Source organism: Ctenopharyngodon idella, chromosome 4 (genome assembly GCF_019924925.1).
Source record: "Ctenopharyngodon idella isolate HZGC_01 chromosome 4, HZGC01, whole genome shotgun sequence".
Classification (NCBI taxonomy): domain Eukaryota; kingdom Metazoa; phylum Chordata; class Actinopteri; order Cypriniformes; family Xenocyprididae; genus Ctenopharyngodon; species Ctenopharyngodon idella.
In genome coordinates this window covers 5,311,827-5,337,298 of record NC_067223.1, presented here as the reverse complement: position 1 = coordinate 5,337,298, position 25,472 = coordinate 5,311,827, and the positions used below count along the sequence as shown (strand labels likewise).

Here is a 25,472-nt window from a genome sequence, read left to right as displayed (position 1 = left end):
AATGTCTGGGGGAGGGACATTCTCATTCTTGAGAGCATTTGATTGGATGAAAATCTGTAGTGCAGGATGAGTCATCAATAGCAGTTTGGGGTCAGGAAGATTTTTTTTTTTTTTTTTTTTGAAGAAATGAATACTTCAGCAAGGAAATACAACATTTATCAGAAGTGACATTAAGAACATTTATAATGTTACAAAAGATTTATATTTAAACTTTCTGTTAATCAAAGAATCCTTAATTTATCACTGTTTCAACAAACATATTAAGCTGCACAACTGTTTTCAACATTGATAATAAAATGTTTTTTGAGCAGCAAATCAGCATATTAGAATGATTTCTGAAGGATCATGTGATAAAGACTGGAGTAATGACTGCTGAAATTTCAGCTTTGCCATCACAAGACTATAATACATTTTAAAATATATTAAAAAGAGAAAACAGTTATTTTAAATTGTAGTAATATTTCACAATATTGTAGTTTTTACTGTATTTTTTTATCAAATAAATGCACCCTTGGTAAGCATAAGAGACTTCTTTCAAAAACATTAAAAAATCTGACCACAAACTTGAACAGTAGTGTATGTTATCTAAGAGATATGGACTAAAACCCAAAAAACACATATTTTGATATCATTAATGGCAAGGAGATCCTTGAAATCAGAAGCACTTAGCAATTTCTTGTGAGAGCAATGATGGTTCTCAGGAAGGTGAGGGAAAACTTGTTAATGAAAACACAGGGGCACAATTTTCTCTTGCTCTGGCAGTGTGACCGCTAAAGATTTTAAGCTTACTAAGGTTTGCATGTTTTCCATAATTTGACTTTTAGGAACTAAATAAGCTCTCAGAGAGACCAAAAAGTCTGTCCAAACAGGCTGTGTGTGTGTGGATTTTGAGTGAATGTTGCCAATGGAGGTTAAGCTTTGGCTTACAGTGCTTTTGGCTATATTCAAGTAGTGACAGGAGGTGTGCAGGTCATGACCTTGCAAGCATTAAGATGAGATCTGGAGACATACTGCAGTTCTGCACAAGGAATCAGAGGAGTGCTATTAGTGGTTCATCTCTGCTTTGAGTTTCTTAAATGTGTGAGGGCAAAGTCCAAGTGTGACTTTTAGCAATACAAGAGCATAAAAACATGATGGTCTCTCTCACATTGTGCATATCTTCTATTTGTGGGATTGTTGGAAGTGTTTTGAGGGTTAAGACAGCTAAAGTTGTGCTGAGATGAACTGGACTCACGTTTCAGGCGATATCCTCATCTGAGCTTGTGTTTGGATGGTCCAACTTGAAAACAGCACCCAGAGCAGTGTGATGCTCTTCATCCTACCCATCAACCCCTGTCACGTGCATAAAACAGCTCACTGGATCCTGAAGACAGACTGTGTGCAGTAATTCCAGTCTAGTCTTGATATCAGATTGTGCCCAACATAAACTCTGGAAGCTTCAGAAGTGTGTTTTGGATGACACAGAAATCTTCCCAGAAAGTTCTTCTGAAATAATGACATCCGGCTCTTTTCTCCCCATTCCTGATCGTCCCCCCTTCATGTTTACATCTCATCCTTTCATCATTCTCTTTCTCGCACCATTTCTTTATATAAATCCTCTGAGAGTTCCACCGATGTCTTCTCTCTGTTGGACTCTCTCATGCTCATCTTATGTTCAGCGCAGCTGGGAGGAACTGAAACAGAAGTAGATACACACTCACACACTGCCTTTGCCCTCCCCACTATGATAATCCACATGGATTACACTCAACTCCCACAGTGGGGGAGAGAGACAGAGAGGGAGAGATGTAGAAGATGTAGGGTGGGTGAGGGGCAGATGTATTGGAATAGAGAGATTTAAAAAAAAAAAAAAAAAAAAAATAATAATGAGCAACAAGAGGGTTTCTGTCAGAGGATTATTGGTGTTTTGGGAGATGGCCCTGGTCTGTCCAGTCAGAAAGAAGTAAATTAAATCTTGCACCAAAAAGGGACACTGAAGTAACACTTAAAATGTATGAATATCATTGCACAAGTGGAATCTGCATACAAATTATGCTAGATATTTCCTCAACTTTTCTTCATACTTCCTCACTTTTCTGAGTCATTTAGGTATTGGCTTTTAAATAACTTTTTACTGTATGGAGCCCCTATAGGGACATGGTGATGGTAAAATAAAAAAAATAATTAAAAAAAAAAGATGTGAAGAAAAATTATATTTTAATTTTTTTCCTTTGATAATTCTCTCACAAAAGTATTGTATTCTCTTGTAATAGTATTGCTTTTCCCTGAAATGAGTAATATTTGCGTTTTCTCACGAAACTTGGCGTTCACATGCAAAAGCACTGAAATATAGCTTTCCCTCCCACCTCATATTATTCCATCACAAATTTTTGCAAGAGAACATTTTGTATACACAAATTGTACTGACCAAAGTTTTGAACAGTGTAGGCTAAAAAGTAACAAGTTCACACAAGTGTTGTTCATCACATATGAAGACATTCCACTAATGTATATACTGAAGAAAGTGTCCAAATATTTTTGTCTTCATTTCATACTATATCTATTGTTTTATCATTTAAACCCAACAAAATTCTTTTTTTAAAAAATAAAATGGTCTTCTTCTTTTCTACTTTAAATCAATCATCTGTCCTCCAGTGAAATCTCATTTGAGTTTAATAACAGCAGTATGACATTAATAACAGCTACATCGCTCATCCTGTTTCCTAAAACACACACACTGGATTGTGAGTATCAGTGTCCAGATGTCATGCTCTGGATTTCTCTCGCTGACCCAGTTAGTTTAGATAACAGCTTCCATCCTCCAGACAGATACACACCTGCATGAAGTGTGTTTGTGCTTGCAGATGTGAGCAGAGGATTTCAGTCTTGTGAAAATGAAGGTCAGTGACCGATTGAGTCAGTGACTGATTACAGAATGATACATTTTGCACTGCCCATGCAAGGGAAAACAATTTTAAGCTTTATTGTGAAAGTAGTTTTTTTTTTTTTTTTTTAATAGATTAATTTGGAGTAATTCAATTGGCATTGACAAAATAACACTGAGGAAATAAGAAAGTTCAAAACTACTTAAAAAAATTAATACTTTTATTCAGCAAGGATGCATTAAATTTATTGAAAATAGTGTCAGTAAAGATATATGTTTCAAAAGATTTCCATTTCAAATAAATGCTGTTCTTTTGAACTTTCAATCAGTTTTGCTCATATTTGGGTGCCAATATTTGTGAAGCCCACTGTAAATGCAGTCTTAATGGGCATAAGAGACTTCTTACAAAAACATAAAAAAAATAAAAAAAAACGACTCCAAACTGTATATATATTATTCAGTATATAGATAGAAAGAATAAGAAGTTTCCTTTTAGCACTATTCTTTTCTTTTCTGTTTTCATCCAAGTACATATTTCTGTTCAAAACCTACATTGTATAATCCCCACATAGAAGGCAACCTACAATTTTCAGCATATTCATTTTATAAATTCACTCTTTCTTAACCATGCATCTGGCTAGGACTGTTATGAATTATTTTTGATTGTTTATTGTTGTATTAAGTTGGTGTAGAACTCCATTATCTAAATGTCAAGGAAAATAAACTCTACTGATGCCAAATATAAATGCTGTAATAAAACCAATCTGTAATTGCTGACTTACACAGGGTACAAAAATACCCGGAGGGAAACACACTTACATGTGATCCTCCCTTGTTTCCTGTATTCAAACCGTTGGGTTGTAATGTGACAGTATGTGGGTGGGATAGACCATACACATCAGCTGAATCCAACACACACAGTCTAAGCATTAAGGGTATGTTTACAATCTTTCACCCATGACTGCAGCACATGCACTCCTGGCAGCACTCTGGCTGTTGTTGGCATATTATCTAGATTAAAGCACTTATTTGAGATTGCTTATGAGTTCATCAGTGCTAATGCTTATGATAGCTGCTTGCTCATAAATCCACACAATCAGTTATTAAATGGGGAAACTGGAGGGCAGCAAGATGTTTCGTTAATGGGGTTCCCACAGTTTTTGACCAATCAAATTTCATGACTTTTTCAGTCGCTTGTAATTACTAAGGATTTCGATTTGTAAGTCAGGTAAACAATCCTCGGAATTAAAGAGATTTAAACGATTATACTTTACTGTACAAATATTGACAATAAAGGCCTGTTCACACAGAGGATAACTATAATGATAGATATATTTCTAAAAATAGTTCTAAAGAGAGTCCACACAATACGATATTGTTGGACTCATTTTCAGACTGTTTTTTTTTTTTTTTCCCCAGCAGATGAACGATAAAAACATTAACAGCCAATCAGAATCCATCTTTCTTTAAAGAGCTTGAGCATTTAAAGTGAAAGACAACAAAACTGCAGCACACGCATAGAATAAACAGAACGATACCGTTGGTGTGGACACAAATATAGTTATCGTTATTGGTGCGAACGGACCTTAAAACAAAACAAAACAAAAGTCCAGAGATTTGAATGTGGTCCAGTGGAGGACTGTATAATGCTACCCCTGGCCAAAGACAGATTTGTTTTCATTTAAAAGTCATTAGCTAGTTGATATGGATATGGGTTAGACAAACCTGTCAACATGCAAGATTTTTTCATGTTTCTGAAGTCTTATATATAATAATCATATATAATCACGATATTTGATCAAAAATACACTCAAAACAATAATATTGTAATAAATATTATAATTTGAATTTTCAGTCTTCAGTGTCACATGATCCTTCGGAGATCATTCTTGCTGATTTGCTGCTCAAGAAACTGTTCATATTATTAATTTTGAAAACTGTTGTGCTGCTTAATATTTTTGTGGAAACGTTTGTAATTTTTTGATGAATAGAAAGTTCAAAAGAACCGAATATATTTGAAATAGAAATCTTTTGTAATATTATAAATATCTGTATTGTCACTTTTGATCAATTGAATACTTCCTAGAAGTATTAATTTCTTTCAAAACAAACAAAAATCTTAGTGATCTTAAACTTTTGAATGGTAGTGTATTCTGAAACCTTTCAAATAGTCTTCAGCCATGACAGATCCATGTGTAGCATGTTTAATTTTACTAAGCCATACCTTAGCATTATAAAGCCAGAACTAGATAACAAATAAGATTAGAGAGCATACACTATATGGGGTGTTGGGATATTATTTTAATAAGAAAAACAAATGGAAGAAAATAAAAATAGTTATAAATTTTAAACCCACTGATTGGGAAACACTGATGACATGGTATTGGGTTTTGTTTTTTAAAAAATTAAACCTAAAAATATTCCAGCATGTTGATATAAGAACAGAAGTAACACACCATAGAAAAATAGAATATATATATGTACACTTTTGTTTGTACATTTAAACATAATTGATATTCAATTTAAAGATGTGATTAAAATGAATAAACTATTCCTGCTGACTGGTGAAGATGGTTTCTGCCTGTGTCAGCTGTGATATGAAGACAATAGAAACCAAGACAAGACATGTTTGTCTTGTCATTCGTCATGTTACTTCTATTATATTTGAGGCTAGGGTCCTGTTTTTTCCTTCTTTTGTGGGTCTGTTTAGATATGCAAAGGTAAAAATGCCTTCATTAAAAGGAGAATGTCTTTCCAACTTAACAGACAGCCATTTCCAGCCCTGATGTCTGAAAGCTAAATTAAATTTCCATTATAAAATTCTCCTTCCAAGAAATATAAAATACTTAAGATTCCCACTTGTGAAAAACATCTAAAATTCAAAGCTGATGTAACATTCAGATAATTCAATTTAGAGTATGAAGATGATACAATTTGCACCCAAACTGGTTTTCCTGTTGTGAATCTGGTGCTGAGGAGCTGAACTCATTGGGTGCTACACTCAGAACAGCAGGGTAGTCCTGAGATGGGCAGCAGATGTGTGTTCTGAGCGTGAAAGCTGCATGTATATGTACACGCTCAGATGGTGTTCCTCCTTTAGAATGGTTTTGAGCTGAAGTCTGTTGCAAAACGGGAGACATATGCTTCATAGATGGTGTCCAGGAATGAGGCATCATTCTGAATCACAGAAACAGAGAAACAAAGCATAAGAGGTAGAGCAGCGATCACTGTCAAACACACTAAGACTGAGGGTCCTATTTAATCAACAGTAATAGGTTACGCAAAAAGAAAATTTCTTGACTTAAATAGAAAATACAAAAATCTATTAATGTTATACAGTCAAACCAAAAATTAGACATTTTTGATATATTTTTTACTAGTGGGTGCAGGACACTATAGTTCATTTATGTAAGGATAGCAAAATAAAGTAAACTGTGACATATTATACCCAAACATTTTTCATACTACCAGTAAAATTAATAAAAATTTGGAACCAAAAATTTATATTACCATTTTTTTAAACTATAGTGAATAAGCTGTATTAATGAATGAAATGTTCAAGGTGTCTGAATACATTTTGGTTTGACTGTATATACTGCCATTCAAAAGTTTGGGGTCAGTAAGATTTTTTTTTTTTTTTTTTTTTTTAAAGAAATTAATAATTTTATTAATCAGGGAAGCATTAGATTATTCAAGCATGACAGTAAAGACATTTATAATGTTACAAAATATTTTTCAAATTAAAACTGTTCTTTGGGACTTTCTATTCATCAAAGAATCCTGAAAAAAGGTATCACAGTTTCCACAAAAATTAAGCAGCAGAACTGTTTTCAGCAATCAAGATTGATTTCTGAAGGACACTGAAGACTGGAGTAATGGCTGCTGAAAACTCAGATTTGACATCACAGGAATAAATTACATTTTAAAATATCCTCAAATAGAAAAAGTGTTAATAAAATAATTTCACAATATTACTGTTTTGACTACTTATAAAATTTATTTTTATAAAGAAATCTCTCACACTCATTAAGCTGTGTTTTAAGTCAAAATGTTGGTGCTTCTCTAAACTATACTATTAATGTTGGAACAATCCAGATGGACGGGTTTGGTTCTGACCTTGATGAGGTGGAGCAGTGTGGCCTGTAGTTGAGTCTTGCTAAGTGCTCTGGGTTCAGCTGGTTCTGGTTCTGCTCTTGTGGCTTTAGTCTGGACGAACACACTGGGTGACAGAAGGAGGTTGGGGGCTACAGTTGCTGGAATACGCTGTGGTGACATCACCTGTACCCACACACACATATTAAATCACAGGTTACAGATACAGGATGCTGCAGAATGACTTACTAATTATCTGAAAGTTGAAGATGCCAGTGTAAGGAGCATACATGCAACAGATGCCTAAAGATTCCCAAATAGTTTAATCAAAATAACTGAGACTGATTTATTTTACCTGAGTCGGATTGGTTTTGCTGAGACTGGAGCTGTTGGTGGTCAGACTGGGCTGTAGGAGCTCCTGACGTGGGTGGAGTTCTTGCTCCTGCTGCACCAACGTGAGCCTCTGCAGAAGCTCATGAGGCGACACCACATTCCCTGCCACTCCAGCAGTGGACGCTTTAGTTGGGACATAAATCAGGTGCTGCGCTGGTGCTGGCCCTGAGGCTTTAGCCATAGGGTGGATTAGGGGCCCCACCCCACTCTCTCCATGATTTAATTGTAAGGAAGGCATCCCTGGGGTCCCTGCCATCGGAGGAGGGTTCATTAGCAGTTTTTGTATTGGGTCAGGCTGGTTCTGGGCAGCCCCATTTTCACATAGACGGCTCTCTTGGGATTCAGACAGAGGCTGCAGCAACGAACCAGACATGAGCTTGTGGATGGCTGGACAGTGCTGCATGGGGGTGCTGGACACCATAGCGCCACCTGCCGGAGAAGGATCATCATAAGACAGCGAGCGAGCCACTGCAGGCCGTGCTGGGCCTACCCTGCTGACAGTTGAGCTGGGCTGTGGTGAGACGGAGTCCGGCTTTGACTGAGCACCAAACAAAGTGACAACTGAGAGGTGCTTTGAGTCCATTTCTCCATCCTGAGAGAGAGTAAAACTTTTTTTTTTACTTTCAACCATTTACAGATAACACAAACTGAGTCACAAACATGCTGAGAGATTGCACCTGCTGTGTTTGTCCCTGAATGTGTGCATCCTGTGCTGGTTTGAGGGGAATGGGTTTGATCAGATGGGGGTTTCCATAGATTATACCACCACTGCCAATTTCTTTTGGCTCGCTGAGTTTTCCCTTAAATAGAAAGAAAGAAATAAAAGGGGTAAAAAAAAAAAAAAAAAAAAAAAAAACACAAGTAAGAGAACTGTACTGTGCACTGGCGACCTCTAGTGCATATGAAGCGCCTTAATAGTTGTCTAAGAAAAGACTTTAAGACTTGTTGTGTGCCTCACCTTGTCATAGTCATCTCGTGCTTTAGTGAGCATCTGCATTATATCCACGCCCTGCTCTGCTGATCGCGGAGAGACACAGCCAGTCACTATTTGCGGCTGTAACTGCTGTTCCTGCCCTGCCAAACTGACACACACATAAAGAAAGAGTGAGTGTGTTTGTGAGAAAGTGAGAGCTAGGGTTAGAAATCAGCAGCCAGTTCTTGTTGAACTTTTTCTTGTTTTTTTGTTTTTTGTTTGTTTTTTACAGGAAGCAAAAGATTGTAGTGATATTTCGTTTTGTTAACAGCTTTTGAACTTGTGCCAAATGGAACAAAGTATTAAAAATACTTTCCTCTGCCTCAAAAAGAACAAAATAACAAAGACAAATTGTAAGCTTGTTGTTGGAACTTATTGTGATGAGAGAAAAAGATTGGGTGCTGCTAAACCAGGGATGTCTAATCCTGCTCCTTGAGGGCCACATTCAGGCAGATGCTGCTTCCCAATTTGCATACTATCCATCCTAAATAGTTTTCAAAATTAGAACTTAGTGTGTCCCAAATCGTAGTATGTTGAAATAAGTATTCCAAAGATACCCGGATGGTCTACTTTTTCCGGTTAGAATCCCAAGTGCAGATCCATGCACATTCTAACGAATAATATTGCCCACAAACCATTGTACGTTGGACAAGGATTTGATTACCGTAGCCTCGAGATGACAACACTTGACATTCTATTCGAAGCAATTAACGTCCTCGGACTGGGAATTATGCGTTTCTATGGCAACACTATCAATGCAGTCAGATCTGCAGTGGTCAAGTGGTACAGGTAGGCGCTCTCAGAAAATTCACATCTTACAAACTGTAATTACAAGCTCTACGAGGATGTAAATGCTTTTTACAAGTTGAAATCTTGTAATTTCGGTAATTACAACATGGCATGAACGCACCTTTCGATTAAAGGGGTTTGAGAGATTAATAATCAGTATCTAACCTGACAAAAAGATACTTTTTTAATATTATCCACATTATATTTAATCTGCAACAGCATTGTGAACTTTTATAAAGATACTGTTGGTCATTAAATTTTAAATGCATCATTATGCAAATACAAGAGGAGAGTTCTCTACATGAAAGACCCACAACTGGCAGATCAACATGTGGTCTCACTTTATATTATGCGTCTTTGACTACTATGTACTAATTGTGTACATACATATGTTTACATTGTGCTTATATTTTAAAAAATTCCTGCATGTAATTACATTTATAATTACACTGTTGACCCATCCCTTACACCTTAACCCACCCTTAAACCAAACCATACCACCAAACCGGTCCCTAACATTACCCGTATCCCACCTCAATAGCAGAAAATGTTTTGCGATACAATATGAACACAATAAGTACATTGTACTTATTTTTTTATTTAAGTACATAGTAGTTAAGGTCACCTAATATAAAGTAGGACCCAACAGGTTACTACATTTCTCTCCAATACAGTAGAAAATTAAATTAAATTTTAACTGTGAAAAGATGATTGATAGGGTAGTTTAAACGGTGACAGGATGCACGCAACTAAGCGACAGGTCCATTAAAGATGCAATTGTGACGAAGTAGGTCCAAAAGCTTGCCTACTAGTACTATAACTCTTCTGCTACTCACACAAAAGTATGTACTTTTCCTTCACAGTATGTACTTTAAGGGCATAGTATAAGTAAACAAATTGGGATGCAGCAAGAGTTTAGTTCACGTCCTATTTAAACACACCTGAAACAGCCAATCAAGGTCTACAGTATCACTATACCTTCTAGGCATGTGTGTTGAAGCTAAACTCTGCAGGTCAGTGGCCCTCTAGAAGCAAGATTGGACACCTCTGCATTAAATCATACAAGTTGTTTTTTTGTTGCATTGTCCTTGTTGTTTGCAGCATAAGTGTAGCCAGTTTGGTAATTAATAAATCTTATAAGTAGGCTCTTGTAATGAATAGTTAAGTTAAAAACCTTGAATCAGTCTCAAATGTATTGTTACTGTGTAAGGTTTAATTATTAGACATATTCTGAAAGAAAAAAAAACAAACATTAACATGTTAAGTATATGTTATGATTTCTCATACAAGTCCTAGAAGAATCATTAAGAGAATTGTTAAGGAACAGGAATCATTAAATAAAATTGAAATCAGAACCAGAATCATCCCAAGTGAGAGCAGAGAAAGTTGTGCGAGTTTGCAAATGGAGGGAAAAACTCACTTCTTCATGAGTTCCGCTATACGCTGACAGTCTTCTTTATCATAGAACCAGATGCCGTAGATGGACACTGCCAATATATATATACACAGATTAATATTAATATCAATCACATTTAAATCAAAACCAGTCATGATCAGAAGAAAATACAAATGTTTAGCACATGATCAGAATAACCAGTGAAACTGACAGCATACATGCACTCAAAATGCCATCGTACATACACACACTCCACTCTAGCTGACATTCCTTTCCCAGACAGTCAAAACTCCCAAGTGCCCAAGCAGAACTGGAGCCAACTGCTGTGCCAGTACACCAAAATGTCTTTAAACACCAAGATGAAATCTTCAGATGCTTGTATCAACAGTCACTGGCCATTTTCATGAACAACCATATTGGGAACAACTAAGAGATTTCAGTGATGGGTTCAGACTGTGGTTCCTCATGATCCCTCATTAACTAAACTTAGAGCCTGGTGCTGACAGCTGAATCAGGACCTGTTCCATTCACCTCCAGAAGTAGCGGAGAGATAACAAAACCCAGAGCAGTAAGAGAGAGAGTGAGTGAGTGAGAGAAAAAGAGAGAAAGGGAGAAAGGGCTGGTGCTGTATCCACAACCGTTCATTCTCAGAGCAGAGAGCACCACATGGGTCAGTCAGCGCCTGGGGAAAAACCCAAACAAAATACTGCCTGGGAACTGAGGAACACATCTGAGAGAGAGTGAGAGAGGGGGAGGAGAACAAGAAGAAGGACAGAGAGAGGGATGAGAGGACACTACAAATGCTTTTGAAGTTGAACTTAGCAAAACACAACAAAGAGAAAAGAAAAACAGAGACCCAAACTGTACACCCTCTCTCGTGTCAGACAGAGTGCAGGAGTGTTTGCTGCATTTTTACTGAATGGAGCTGAATCCACACACGCACTGAGGACACTGTAAACTTCTGACCGACTTCAAACAGACCAAAGCTTCAATCTGCAGAGGATTCAAATCTCAGAAAGAGAAAGAAGATGCTGCGGGGGCTGTTCAGTCGGCGCAGACTGAAGCATGAGCGACTGGAGGAGGAAGTAGAGGTGCGGTTCAAAGGAAAGCTTGTGTCGGAGAGAGAGCTGGGCTACACATTTGTGCGGCCAGGAGGTAAGATCTGCGTATACTCAACAGTCCTGCTGAAAGTCTCCAGCTACACCATCACAAATCACAGCCACAACACTTAGTTTGTTTAAAAGACGAGCTGACAGAATCCAGTACCCTTGGCACATGAGGGAGAGCACTGTGTAGAAGATGGACAGTGTAGGTCTTACTTCCCGTCTGAAACCTCATTAGCAGTGTTTGTAAAAGGCATTATTATTACCCATACCAAGTATTAAACTATTAACCAAGTATTTAAAAGTAACTCTTGAACCGTTTGTGCAACGGACATGAACAATACCTCAAATTAGGACTGCATGATTTGGGAAAAAAATTCTAATTGCGTTTTTTCTAATAAAAAATTAAGATTGCCATTTTTTTTTAAAAACCAAATTTCCAAAGTTTGTTAAACATATAAAAGTTACTAAAACAAAAAAATATATATATATTACTGTTGCAATTTCAATTAAAGAGTATTTAAGAAAATCATAATAGTAATAATAATTTTGTTTTACATTTACAACTGTAAAATTACAATACTGATATTTATTGTTTTGATTCTAAAAACCTGTAAATTAGTTTTTTTTTTTTTTTTTTTTTTTTGTTTTTAAGCCAAAAGTTTTTTTGAATGGTTTTGCAAACAATTTGCAAAACGGGATGATAGAGGTAGTCAGATACATTAAATGTCATCACGTTTAATGCTCATCGACTAACGAGTCCGCTTTTACAGCCTTGTGTTTATACTTGCACTTTTAAAACCCTTTACAATGGGAGTAATCACTCGCATATGTGACTAAATGTCTCATTAGCCATTGGCTAATAAATTCTTAGATTTTACTCAAGAGTGTGTGTGTAAGTTTAGCATAGATATATTTTCACTCGCTGAACACTCTGACTGAGGGCTTGAGATTTGAGGGGTTTTTTTTCCAATTCAGCTCAATGGATGCGCAGCGTACCTGTGTTTGATGTCATACAGCAAACTCTAGTGACTAGCTCTGGACTGACGCATCCAGGCTTTATAATGGCAGTTAACAGGGTTCACGAGTATGAGCTGAGGAAAGTGCTTCCATCTACATCCATGTACGTGTACTCCACACGGCTCCAGAGAGTTAAAGGCCTTCTGAAGTAAAGCGATGCGTTTGTGTAAAAAAAAAAAAAAAATCATATTTAACAAGTTATGAAGTAAAATATCTAGCTTCCGCCAGACCGCCTTCCATATTCAAGTTACGAAAAAAGTGTGAACTGGTGTCGCGTCAGTTAAGCTTTTTCTGTAAGTTAAATAGGGAAGGCGTAGGACATAGCTTAAGATTTTTGAACTGGAAGAGTTTTTAAACTTTCTTCGTACATTAAATACGGAAGGCAGTCTGGCGGAAGCTAGATATTTTACTTCATAACTTGTACACGTTTATGATGGATGGATGGATGTAGATGTAAGCACTTTCTTCAGCTCATACTCATTAGGGCAGGGTAAAAAATATCGATTTCATGATTTTAATCGATTCTCATTTTTATGAACCGATATCGATTCTTAAATCCCAAGAATCGATTAGTCTAGTCTGTTTTCAGTTGATGAATGAACAGAACATGTAGCGTGCCTCCCATCCAATAAATCGCAATAATCCTTGTGCTTTGTTACTTTTGATATGAAGCAAAGTCTCAGATTTCAAATGACGTCCATCTTATTATGAGATTCAAAAAATAAATACCGTTTTGGCGCTGTTAAATGTGGCGTGACAGATCACTTTAGCACCTCAGTTAAAGAGAAGCGGCAGCACGGAGCGCATGTGAACATCCTCTCCTCCGCTTTAATACCAGTTACAGCGCAAAATAAACATGACTAAACATCTGAAGGTATGTTAAAATATACAGTACAACTTACTGAAATCCGTATCATGTCTCGTATAATAGCTCAATCAGTGTTTCAACCTCGGAAAGACGTCAATATAACAGCTTGTAAACAATGTCACGTAATGTCACATTTTCAGAAAAACCATATTCAGTGACCATAAACTCGTTAGTCATCTAGAAAAATGAACTCTAGAAAGTCAGCTATCTGAAAAATATAGATATGCACCGTTACATATTCATTGTAATTTTTAATGTTCTTCAATATTTAATGCATGTTTGAATAAATCAGTTATGACAGCCACAATTTAAATGTTTATATTTCAAAAAAATGAATTGGAGTAGAAATATGATTATGTAATTCTAAATTTTAGTTATTATAAAAAACATCATTGAGTGTAATTTAAGTGTTTGTATATAAATAAGTTAATTATAAATAAGTTAATTTTAACAATATTATAGTAATGTAGTACCAACTGACTCCCATGTGTAGTTTACAGCATTAGTTGAGATTTTTTTCCTCTAGAAAATTTGCCATGTATTGTATCTGATATACTACATCCAAAATAATCGATATCGAATCGAAAGCATGTGAATAGAAATCGAATCGAATCGTGAAAATACCCAGCCCTAATACTCGTGAACCCTATTCATTGCCAATATATAGCTTGGATGCGTCAGGATATTTATTAATATTTCTCAGAAATTTCTCTGTTCATCCGAAAGAAGAAAGTCATACACACCTAGGAATCCTTTGAGGGTGAGTAAAGCTTGGGGTAGTGTTGTCACGGTACCAAAATTCCAGTAGTCGGTACCAAAATTTGACGGTTCTTGGTACCAATTTCAGTACCACAGGAAAATGTTGGAACTATTTTACTATTTTATTTAACTAGCCTATTTTTAAAAACATTAAATATGATGGTAATCATACATATAAATATTTGGAGTGTGTGTGTGTGTGTGTGTATGTTTGTGTGTGTATATATACCTCAATTAAATAAATTTTGAAATATAAAAAAAATAAATAGGCCTAAACAAATGCTCAAGCATCCATTTTGAAACAGACGTGCGTATTTATTTTAGCTATTCCTTCAGTGAAACGACACACTACAACCAGTAAAACTATGAAATAAACATCAGTAAATAATGGTAATCTAAATAATAAGAAAGTTAGGTATTATTCTAAAGAAAATTCATTTTTTTATTTCCACACAAAGATGCGTCATTCTGCCCTTTGAGAGGGATGTGGGACACGAGCAGGAAAGAGACCTTTTCTCTTTAATAATATCTTCATGTTATCTCCTGATGTTACAAGCAACTGACACTTGTTGTAAAAGGTCTGAAGAGCTAGTTTTATCTTCAGACATTCGGGCTATGTTTGATTTTGCACTACCAGAGAAAGCAAAACTAAAAATCACCGGTGTGTGTGAAACGCGCTATACAAATAAACTTGACTTTCCTTATAAAGTCTAATAACAAGCACAAACTGTGTTAAATAGAAAATGACATGCAAGCAAAAAGGTTTCTGTCCTATGGTGTTTTTTTTTCTACTTTACCACAGTAAAGAATGTGAATATAATAGGCCTAAAAGCGAACCAAAGGAAGAAACGTTTATAATCCCCTGTGGGAGTGAAGATTTGGGAAAAGAAAGAGATTCCATGTTCAGTGGAATAACTAATGGAATATTGTTAAATTCTCTGCTAATCGGGTGACCAGATCGCGATTCGCAAAACAGAATACAAAGCCGACAAAGCTTAAATGTATGGACTCACATGTCAGATTTAATTGCTAACCTATTAGCCTATTCTTCTGTAAACCAAGCTTTGTGCTTCATTTGTGTCATATTCACGTAAAATACTGGCACAGCCCTATCAGTGGGTACCGAATATACCCGGATACTCTGTACTTCCGGTACTACAGAAATGCTGGCATCGTCACATTTTCAAAATTTCAGTACCGACTTGGTACCAGAGTGAACTAATCCTTTAAGAACAAGCAGAAGATATGCCGGTTTCTCCAGTAGTGGGCAAAACTAATGCACAAACGGCAATCTCATTGGCTGGTGCTCATCTATTTCCATCCTGTTTTGATTTCAGCAAATCAGTTTAAGCGAACACTGACAAAGTGATTAATATTCATGAACCTAGCAGCTCATCAATCCTTAGTGTGTTGTATATTGTTATTAGTAGTATAATTAGTAGTAGTATAATTATCTTTTAAGAGATAATTTGTATAATTTTGATAATTCAGACTTAATTTGTGAAGATTATCTTGATGAACAAACTTTTGTTGGTTGCAGAGCTTATTTTCTGCAATAATAATTTCTGGAAAATTTCTTTGTTGAGTGATGCTAACTTCCAGGTTGGCCTATAAAATTATGTCATCCCTGCAGAACTCTTTATCATTGAGACTTGTTGGTGGGCTCTTTTTTCTGTAAGCAGCTACCCAGAACACCATAGAATGAGCCAGATCACCTTAGTAGTTGCATACAGTATCAACACTGACTAACAACCACTTAAAACATCTTTACAACCACAGAGCAAGGCTCTGGCTACCACTCACAACATTCTATCATTGAGGCAGCAGAGATAAAAAAAAACCACTTGGTGACAAATAATTCCTATATGCGGACACGGAGGCAGCCAGTATAGAGGTTCCCGTCAGACACTTGTAGCATGGATTCACTGGAAAGCTCAAACATCAGTTTTGGACTGTCAGGATCTACAATGATTCATTTAATCAGCCTGAACTACCTAAGTTTTTTTCGCATGCACTCTATTTGCAGGTCTCTTTATCATGAATTTCCTTGGAAGTTTGTGCATGTGTGCGTGTGAGAGGGGCTTGTTATCTAATCACGATTGGCTGGTCGGCTCTGTGATGCTGGCAGGAAACTGGAAGAGAAACACACACACTTCTCTGCACCATATAAGGCACTGTGGCTCTGGAGCCTCTCATGCAGGCACGCCTGCCAGTGATCTCTGATCTCATACACACACAGACGCCAGTCTGACAGCTCTCTCAATCCAGAGACACTTTTACTGCTAAGTTCTTTAATTTTTGAATGGATGCCCACCGTGTGCTCCCTGCCCTGTTTACACCTGGTATTAACATCCGTTTCAGGCTATCCCTTTGACAATGTTTGCAAAATGGGACACCCAAATGGGATCCAAATCATTTTGAAATTCATTCACATGAACCACATTCAGGGTGGTCAAAACCATTGCACTTATAAAGCCCAAAGTATACTTCCCTTCCCACATTCTGCTTCAGCTTGTGGACAGTCTGAGTGATGTGATTTTTGTCATTAGCCCAGTTGGCTGATGTCCGATTTTTGTCTTCACAGCCTTGTGCATGGATGCACAGTGATTTGAGTGCTTCAAAACAAAGATCCACTTGCATTCAATGGTCATGAAGTAACTTTAAAAGGTTTCCTCAACTGTGCAAGAGGAGAACGTGGAAAATGAAGTATACCGGGGCCTTAAACACTCATGTGTTTGAACAACAGCAAAGAACCACCTACTCACCAGACTCAACCCAAGTTTATGCAAATTAAATGCACATTACTTATGAGATCACCCAAGACAGGTCTTAATAACATATGTAAACAGAAAATAATTTTGTTTGCTGACCACCAGAATTTTAAATTTCCCTGAAAGCGTAGACCAATAAATACTAGATGAGCCCATCTCTCAAAATCTTATTTACAATCCCTCATGAAGGCATTCCTGTAGCTCAAGCATTAGAGCTTGGCACTAGCAACGCCAAAGTTATGGGTTCCTAGAGGATTCAAGAACTGATCAAATGTAAATTTCAAATGCAATGCAAGTCGCTTTTGATAAAAGTGACTGCCAAATGCATGAATGTAAATGTATAATGTACACTGAGTTTTTTTAATCTGATCTGTTATAACACATAAATACTTTCCTCTCACCACATTATGTAAGGAATCATTTATGAAAAACAACTTGAACAATCAATCAACTAAATCTACATACTTATGGCTATATGCATTATTATATCACTATATATACTTTTTTTTTTTTTTTTTTTTTTTTTTTTTACATTTTTACTTTTACTCTTTAAAATATTTTACTCTGATGCATTTGAGCTTTGTTTCACAACTTACAGCGAGCGTTCCTGTACAGAAGAAATGGATGCTGCAGCTGGAAATCTAAGTCTTTAGTGATGGGTTCGGTCAGGTTGTCCATGCTTAAGCGATTCAGGATGGTGAAGCCGTGCCTGGGGGAGGCAAGCCTGATGCACAGAAAACTTAGATTAAAACTCACAACATGAGTGGGAAACTAAACCTTATGAGTCTGAAGGACCTAAAAAAACTGTGAGTAGGAGTTTTGCAGTGTTAGTGCAGTCAAGTGTATTATATCAGAAGGCTGAGGAATATCATGCAGGCTATTTCTGTGACCCTTGGCACCACTTTAGATTTCTAGGGCTCTGATTCAGGACCACATGTGTGTGTATGTGTGTTGCTTCACTGCTGAAAACATCTGAAAACATACAAACCTGTTATAGACAAAGAGAGTTCCCTCCACATCTGTCTTTTCCTGCAGAAAAAAAAAAATAACATTATATATATATATATATATATTTATTTATTTATTAATATATCACTTAGACATAAGTAATTCTAACATTAAGTAACTTACAATCATTAATATTTATAGCTAGTATTTAATCTAGCTACCCATTAATATTGTCATTATTGGTGTTGATATCATTGTTTTACCCATTCATTAGAGGTGTTGTTGAAGGTGTAGAGTGCTACTTGGCTGGCCAGGTCAGCGATGCTGCTGATATAAGGGTCGAGCCTCTTCAGGGCAGACAGACTCATGGATAAACAGTTCCCGCCGCCTCCTGTGCTTGCAGTCATGGCTCCAGCCCTGTTCTATAAATAAAAACATTTAAACATTCAGACTCAGATGCCTGAGATTACAATCTAAAACATTCAAATCAAAGAGTTTATTTCCAACAGTTGTCAGGCTCCTCAATAAATAGTCTACAGTAACCATATTACTCCTCAGGCAATTGTTTCCTTACACATCACCATAGCCTATTCAGAATATTTGCACAGAAATCTCCTTTTATTTGAAATATATTTCAGTTCAGTAAACTTTATTTTGCACACTGAAGTTTTGTAAAATGTACTTTCTGCATTCCTGCATATTGTCTTGTACATGTATGTCTCATATATGACCAAAAGCTGTACCTACAACAATCTCCACCAGCCCAGTTGTGTTTCAACAGTCTGCTTTTTTTTAACTCTAGAAATGTAGATATAAATTTAATGAGACTTTAAAACGATACACATACATTTAAATATTTGATAAAAGTAGGCTTAAGATTATTAGTTAAATAAATGAACTAAAATCATAGTTGTGAATATCAATGTTTAATATAAACTTACATAAATCAGGGCTGCATTTTTATATATAAAATCAATTGAGTGAAGGCGGCCTTTTTTTAAAACACATGTGTCCGTGTCCGTGCAAAATTCACATCCATGATGAAGTGTGGTTGAAAAGGAGATCCTATGCGGTTGCTACGGTATTCTGACTGGTTATTTACTTGTCCCACCCCCAAGTATTTTGATGTATTCTGGCTGCTAGATTTGGTTCGGGTCCCTCCTTCACTGCAATCCGTGAATCCGATTGCTTGGTTTAGAAAATATAATAGCGCATCTGGATTTGAGGCGTGAAAGTACACACAGAAGTTTCATATTGCGGATTAGCAGTTTGCCCAAATCCCCAACCGTGTATGAATAATAGTAACACTGATGCTTGCTTTAGAAAATACCACTAATAATGGAATAATTCATGCATCTATAATTTTACAAATTAAATAAAAGAGGCCTTGGTGAGCTGCAGCTCTGTTGTAGATCGAACTGGAGTGAAACTTACCTGCACTTAAAATATAGCACAAATCCTAAAATTCCTTTAAAACGAGGTTCAACTCTGTAAATTAGCACTGAGGCACTTTATTTCACCCTCCGATCTACTGGTATATGTTTTCAATGTTCTTCAAATCAGTAAAATAGAAATATAGAGCTTTATTTCACTTGTCTAACTCCTGTCCCGCTACCGCTCTCGCCATGTTTGCGCTGACAAGCAGACAGTACGAGCTGATCGCTGAGTGAGTGCGCACACAGGAAAAGTAATCAATGAGTCTGAATAACCGATGAGCCTGAAGCACCGCCCCCTACAGCTGGCTTGAGCTCACCTGAGACCGCCAGACCTTTAATTTACATCAAGGGTGTCCAAACTTGGTCCTGGAGTGTCACTGTCCTGCAGAGTTTAGCATTACTGCACTATCCCTGCTCCGGTAGGCATGATAATTTGAAGTTTTACGTTTTTGTTTGGAATATATTGTTTCTAAAACCAGAAGCTTTACTGTCTTGCTGCAGTTTTAATAAAGTCAAACCTCTGTTATTGTTATTTAAAGGTGTACATTTCCCCCCTCGTGTTTTATTAATGGTACTTTTGAAAAATCACATTATCGTAAATATTTATTTTATCTCTATATTGCCCCCATATTATCTGACACTTTTGACTTAATGAATGTATCAAGTCTCTCTACAAATGATGCATTTTTACAACTGCATTAGTAACCGAATAATGCTTTTGCATGATGCTGCATTCACAACAACTGTCATGCCAGCCAACACAACATAAACAAACAAAAACCGAGTGCACCTTTAAAAAAGCAGTTTCAAGTAAGCACTCTACATTAAGGTTACAACAGGGAAAACCTCTAAACTGAATGGTACTATTGTGCCCTTGAGCAAGACACCAGGGTTGCTTCAGGGTGACTGTCAAACTAGTCTTTCCCATGGTCTTTCTCAAGTCAATTTACCATCTAAAGGACAATTTACCCAACAACACTTTACTCACAAGCCACTAGGGGGCACCACTACACAATGACTCATAATTTATCATCGTTCTCGGCAGGATTTTAAACCTTTTCCAGAGAAGACATCAGCCCGTGTTCAGTTTTGTAATGTTTTTAAAAAATAATCTTGAATTTATGTACACGTGAATGTTTCAGCTGATAAAACTTGCCAGAAAGATAGTAAACTTTATCAATTACCTACCATTTACCTTAAGGCTAAAACCTTTCTGTTTAGTACACTTAATTCTCATTGCATGGAGACAAATAGGTTAAGAATCAGTACAGAAAGGAAGTGGATGTGTCGCCTCAGTTATGTTTAGTTAATTAGTAATTAGTAAATTAATATAATTATAGTGTCAGTACAAGGATCATGTAGCCTGTAGCTGTAGAGCATGACCTGTTGTATATCATATTCAGTGTGCAGACAGACATGATTAGTCTTGTCATTTAAAATGTTGGGAGGACATTTGCAATCTTTGAAGTGGCGAATTAACCAGTTTCTTGTCTGTACTGATTCCCGTGATTCTTTGGATCCCTGGATTCCCAGAAGCTCATGATTACAGGGTGGCACTTGTCAACATTTCCTCTGTGCTTTGTATAAACATACCAAAGTTAATCAATTATTTGAGGATGCTGAAGGGAAATCATTGACCTCTGTCATGAACTTTTGTTCAAAGCCAAATTCAATCAAAGAACTTGGCCGTAGATTGAACGTCCATGAACATGGGAGCCTTCCTTCATCCAGGGGAACATCTGAAAACCTGCAGTTCTGAGTGTGTCACCTTCCTTCTACATGCATTATGATTCTTCTGACTGATTGAATATTCAAAATCTGCAATTCTGATGCACAGAGACGAGAGCGCGAGAGAGAAAGGATAATCTGGGGCCAGGGGTGTCTCTTGGGACATGTGAAGTTTTCTCATGGCTGGAGGGAGGGACCAGGGAAGGGCCTGCTAAATTCGTACTAGGCCGTTTGCTGATGAAAGATTCTCAGTCATCTTGCAGAAATTCCCAGGCCCCATCGTCCCCTTTATCAGAGCCCGCCAGTCCTCAGGAAGCAGCTTGTCCTGCCATGGGAAGATCAGGTCGGTTAAAGCTCAGCTGAAGGGAAAAATCAGTCCGACACCTGCTGCTGTGGAACTCAACATTCACCCATTCAAGTGGCATCCCAGCAGCCAGCAGGAAGTGGATAATGTCTAAACATGGTGCATGGAGCCGTGACGGTGAGCCTATTTACACCAGATTCGTTGTGGTACAAATCACCTTCTCAAATGATTCTGGACTGTAAAAGAGATTGAATCGCTTCACTGTGTTAGAGCTGATTTGACTCTATTTTCCCAAGTTTGCTTTCTCCCTCAAGAGATACAGCCCGTGTGGAAAAGCGTGGAGGATTTATTCTCCTTTCTAGCGCAGTCACATCTGGAAGCAGTCAGGGAGTCTACAGGGGAGGGGGTTTGGTCGTCAGATCATTGCAGAGAGGCTGGTGGTGTGCGCTCTCACTCCGCAGGGCCACAGACTGACTACTCCCCTTTCTCTCCAATATGGACTGGACGCGGCCGATTCTGCACTCTATTTCCTAACGAGGCGCGACGCAAACTACGCCTGTGTTGTGGAACATCTCAGATGGAGTCGATCATATGCGAAGATTGAAGCCCGTGAGATCTGGAATATACACACCTTTTACCTTTTGCTGCGCTTTCTGAAACGGTCTCTGAAACTACGCCCGCTTTTCCTGCGCTTCTTCTGGCTGTTGCAGCATCCTTTTCGAACCGTTTCCGAGCGAATCGCGCCGATTTGATTATCGATTATCAGCAAGCGGCGCTGGTATCATGTTTCTTAGGTAGGGCCCGGATGTTCCAAAGATGCACTGGTTCGTTTTCTTAGGTGGTTCCTGCGAATATCCTTTCCTGATCTTTAGCTCCATAATGGGGATCAGGTAATATTAACTAAGCCGCAAGAGAAGGAATATCTTACGCTTTGCGTTTTTCATTTTTTTCTCCCCCCTTTTTCTTTCATTTCTTTCCCTTGGGTTGTTTTTTCCTACCCCCTTCTTTTTTTACAACCTTTTCTTCATTCACCTTCGGATAAAGCTGGACCACATATATGGTAAATGAAAGCAAAAACATGTACATACCGGAGGACACCCTTGAAAACCATCAAGGTAATTTCTCTATTTGTCTTCCCTCTGTTTGGAAACTATGTGTGTGTGCCATATGGATGTGTTTGGGGGGTGTATGATGAGTGTGTTGGCATTATCATGGGCATGACGCGGGGGTGTACCCGAACCTTTCCATTTTCAAACACACTATGCGCACTGAAATCGCTTTTGGAGGACGATCAACAAATGTCATGAAATATAACCACTCATGCCCAACTGATATTCTATTATTATTTTGGAGGGAAATGCGTACATGTAGTTGATGAACTTGTTGGTTGGCTCGTTCGGCGGCTTATGGACACGCCACGGCTTGATCATGTATCATGTGGTCACAGACGCGCACACAGATGTCAATCGATTATCCTGTCAGCTGCTTCAGATTTAAAATGGCCTTTTAATCATTTTGTGTGGCCAGACTGCATTGATCACAGCTCAAATGAACTCGGGGTGGTGTCATCGGCGCATCAGTTCACAGTGATTATTCTGTTCAGAGCATCTCAAATGGTGAAATGAAGCACCATCAGTCATGCCCCCTCATTCTCGTGTGCATCTGTTGAATTTCTCTTCTTATGAGACAGCTGGTGTGGCGCAGCAGTCTCCACAGGTTGCGTGCTTTTAACGCTTGCGAAAAGCGCGGAGCCTCAAGTCCTTTTCCCTTTACAAGATCCCCCTCCATCCAGGGCCTCCAGCCGTCGCCTGTTGGCGCCGTGGCAACGGAGCTGCCGACCCATAGCAACAGCGCGACTCGCGATAAGCCAGCTCCCCGCGCGCGCACCTGCCGCACCTGAGTGAACAAACGCATCCGAGCAAAACCTGTAAATTGCGGTCAATAATGTAGCTCCGCCCCTTCAGGCCCACTGCACATCTGTCATGCAAAAAGCTAGTTGATTATGACAACTGAAATAATGATGTTTCTTTAGCGCTGTCTGTGAGGGACAGTTGTGCGTTTTCATAGCCCGTTTTTCAGTTTGAATAAACTGACATAAACTCTTTGTTGGTATTAAAATAGAAACAGGGTGACAATGATGGGAAAAGGCTCTCGAATCTAATTTTAGATGCTTTGTTTTGTCAGCTTTGACAGTAAACGTTTATCTTTGATCAGCATGTCTTTTTGTTCTATTTAGATTTGTATCTTACAAATTTCCTCTTGATGTTGAAATATCACGACACACTGTAAAAAGTGGTAACCTGAAATTGTTACAGTAAAGAGCTATTTCTACTTGATCTCACCCTTAAATTTAGTTTTGTTGGTTTAACTTAATATATTTAGTTTGATTCAGTAATGTTAAGTAACATTTAGATGTTAACACATGAAGCACATTTTTTAGGCTATCACTTGTCATTTTCTTAAATGTGCACTCAGTAATTGTTTGCTAATTAGAAAAGTTTTATCCTTAATGACATAAACAAAGCTTTTGAGAAATATTAAAACGATGTATTCTCGCATAAGATATCAGTCTTTTTAGACCAAACTGTTTAATTCTGGGTGAAGCCGTTCACCTCCTCATGGGCACTGCCATGTTGCGATCACATGACCAGCTGTGTCGTCCAATAGATTGTTACTAATAATAATTATTAAAATAATATCTTTATTTTATAAAGTGCTTTCAGACACTTTACAAAGCATAAACAAGTATGTAACAGCCACTGTAGAGAGGGTAAAAGTACAAAAGCACAGCCATCTACCAACAATGTGAAAAAAATCATTAAGATTAAATCAAAGGATGTAATATGTTGTAAGAATAAGAATGTTTTATTAATGTTTTTAGTATGAGGCAGGGGGAAAAAACTTTGAACAAAACTGAAAGATAAACAAACAGCTTTGTAAACAACTTCATGCATCCAGACCGACAGGTGTCAGTATAAAGTCCAAATCCACTGGTGCTATTGGGACAAGTAAAAGCCTGTTAAATCTGAGCAAAAAAACTTACTGTTTGCACCTAACTAAATGATTTACCTAGCCTTTAGTAGACTGCACATTTGTGTCCTAACAGAGCAGGATCTCCATGGTGGCCTGTAGCACAGCAGATGTTCATGTTTGTGTTGTGTTGTCGTCTACTGCTGTTGAAAAGGACTGGCTTTCAGGTAAACACAGCCTCAGTCAATCACAGGTCCAGGGCAGAGCGACGTATCACAGCCAAACATAAACCTCTTCTGCTGTACAAACACTCAAACAACAGGAAAACGGAAAGCATGTTTTGTGCACTATGATACACCGTCACTTTCTGGAATGTTAAATATGACTCATGAAGTGCTTGAATGTTTGTGTCAGAACAAGCAGTTACTGAGACACACACGCATACATGTTTTGTAAGATTTTTTATTCTGTAGTTGAGGCAAAAATGCTGAATTAATGCAATCATTACTGATGCCACTGTGATGAGTTTTCGATATGGTGTCACACCAGTCATTTATGAGGCTTTTTATTGAGCATTGTTACAGCGTTTCATTACGAAATGGCTCTAAAGGTTTTGCGAGTGCTTAGTATGTGCATTCCTTTCTCTTTCGCTCTTTTTCTTTCTTGAAGGTTGTTGGTTCCCTTGATGTTCATTGATTGAGATGCTCATTGGTAATGAGGGTGGCATTATCTGGCTTCTTTCCTACTTCGGCATTGTGCCAGGTTCATTTGACAGGTAATTCATGTCATTAGCTAAATGAATATGTTTATGATAGATTTCAAAATGTCTGACGAGCCTCTAGGACGCCATCTCGGATGACTCTCTGTCTGACAAGCGATCTGTCCCGGACTTTTCCTTCTTCCTCAGAGCAGTGCAGAATAATCAAGTGTTTCTTGCTTCTGTTTCACTGTCAAACACATGCAGGTCACCAAAGTCCCACTCAAGTGTACACAGGTTGTTAGATTCCTGGAATACGTTTACTAATGTTGTTTGTTCAAAGCATTGTTTAATGTTTACTT

General features: G+C 37.7%; 3 protein-coding genes across 6 annotated transcripts in view; 1 reads left to right on the top strand and 2 right to left on the bottom strand.

The window, feature by feature from the left end:
* Positions 1-1,254, bottom strand: part of cacna2d4a (calcium channel, voltage-dependent, alpha 2/delta subunit 4a) — a 46,964-nt gene extending 45,710 nt beyond the window's left edge. Inside the window, exon 1 of the mRNA XM_051892222.1 lies at positions 1,235-1,254. Coding sequence (XP_051748182.1) covers positions 1,235-1,254 — 20 coding nt within the window. The remainder of the gene's footprint in view (positions 1-1,234) is intronic.
* A 3,890-nt stretch (positions 1,255-5,144) lies between these two features.
* Positions 5,145-19,660, bottom strand: dcp1b (decapping mRNA 1B). Of its 4 annotated transcripts, none has more exons than XM_051892298.1 (10): positions 19,410-19,660; positions 18,239-18,397; positions 18,016-18,056; positions 17,624-17,751; positions 10,531-10,597; positions 8,307-8,430; positions 8,026-8,148; positions 7,311-7,940; positions 6,980-7,141; positions 5,145-6,040 (listed from the first exon to the last, which is right to left on the bottom strand). In XM_051892298.1, the coding sequence occupies exons 2-10, from the start codon at positions 18,380-18,382 to the stop codon at positions 5,960-5,962; spliced, it is 1,500 nt and encodes a 499-aa protein (XP_051748258.1). In that variant the 5' UTR covers positions 18,383-18,397; positions 19,410-19,660; the 3' UTR covers positions 5,145-5,959. The 4 variants fall into 4 exon arrangements, with proteins under 4 accessions (XP_051748258.1, XP_051748262.1, XP_051748260.1 ...); XM_051892302.1 differs by lacking the exon at positions 19,410-19,660 and adding an exon at positions 18,917-18,939; XM_051892300.1 differs by lacking the exon at positions 19,410-19,660 and adding an exon at positions 18,723-18,747.
* cacna1c (calcium channel, voltage-dependent, L type, alpha 1C subunit) overlaps positions 10,616-25,472 on the top strand; it is a 155,299-nt gene continuing 140,442 nt past the window's right edge. Inside the window, 1 exon segment of the mRNA XM_051892297.1 lies at positions 10,616-11,661. Within this exon segment, the coding sequence (XP_051748257.1) occupies positions 11,535-11,661 (127 nt within the window). The 5' untranslated portion in view covers positions 10,616-11,534.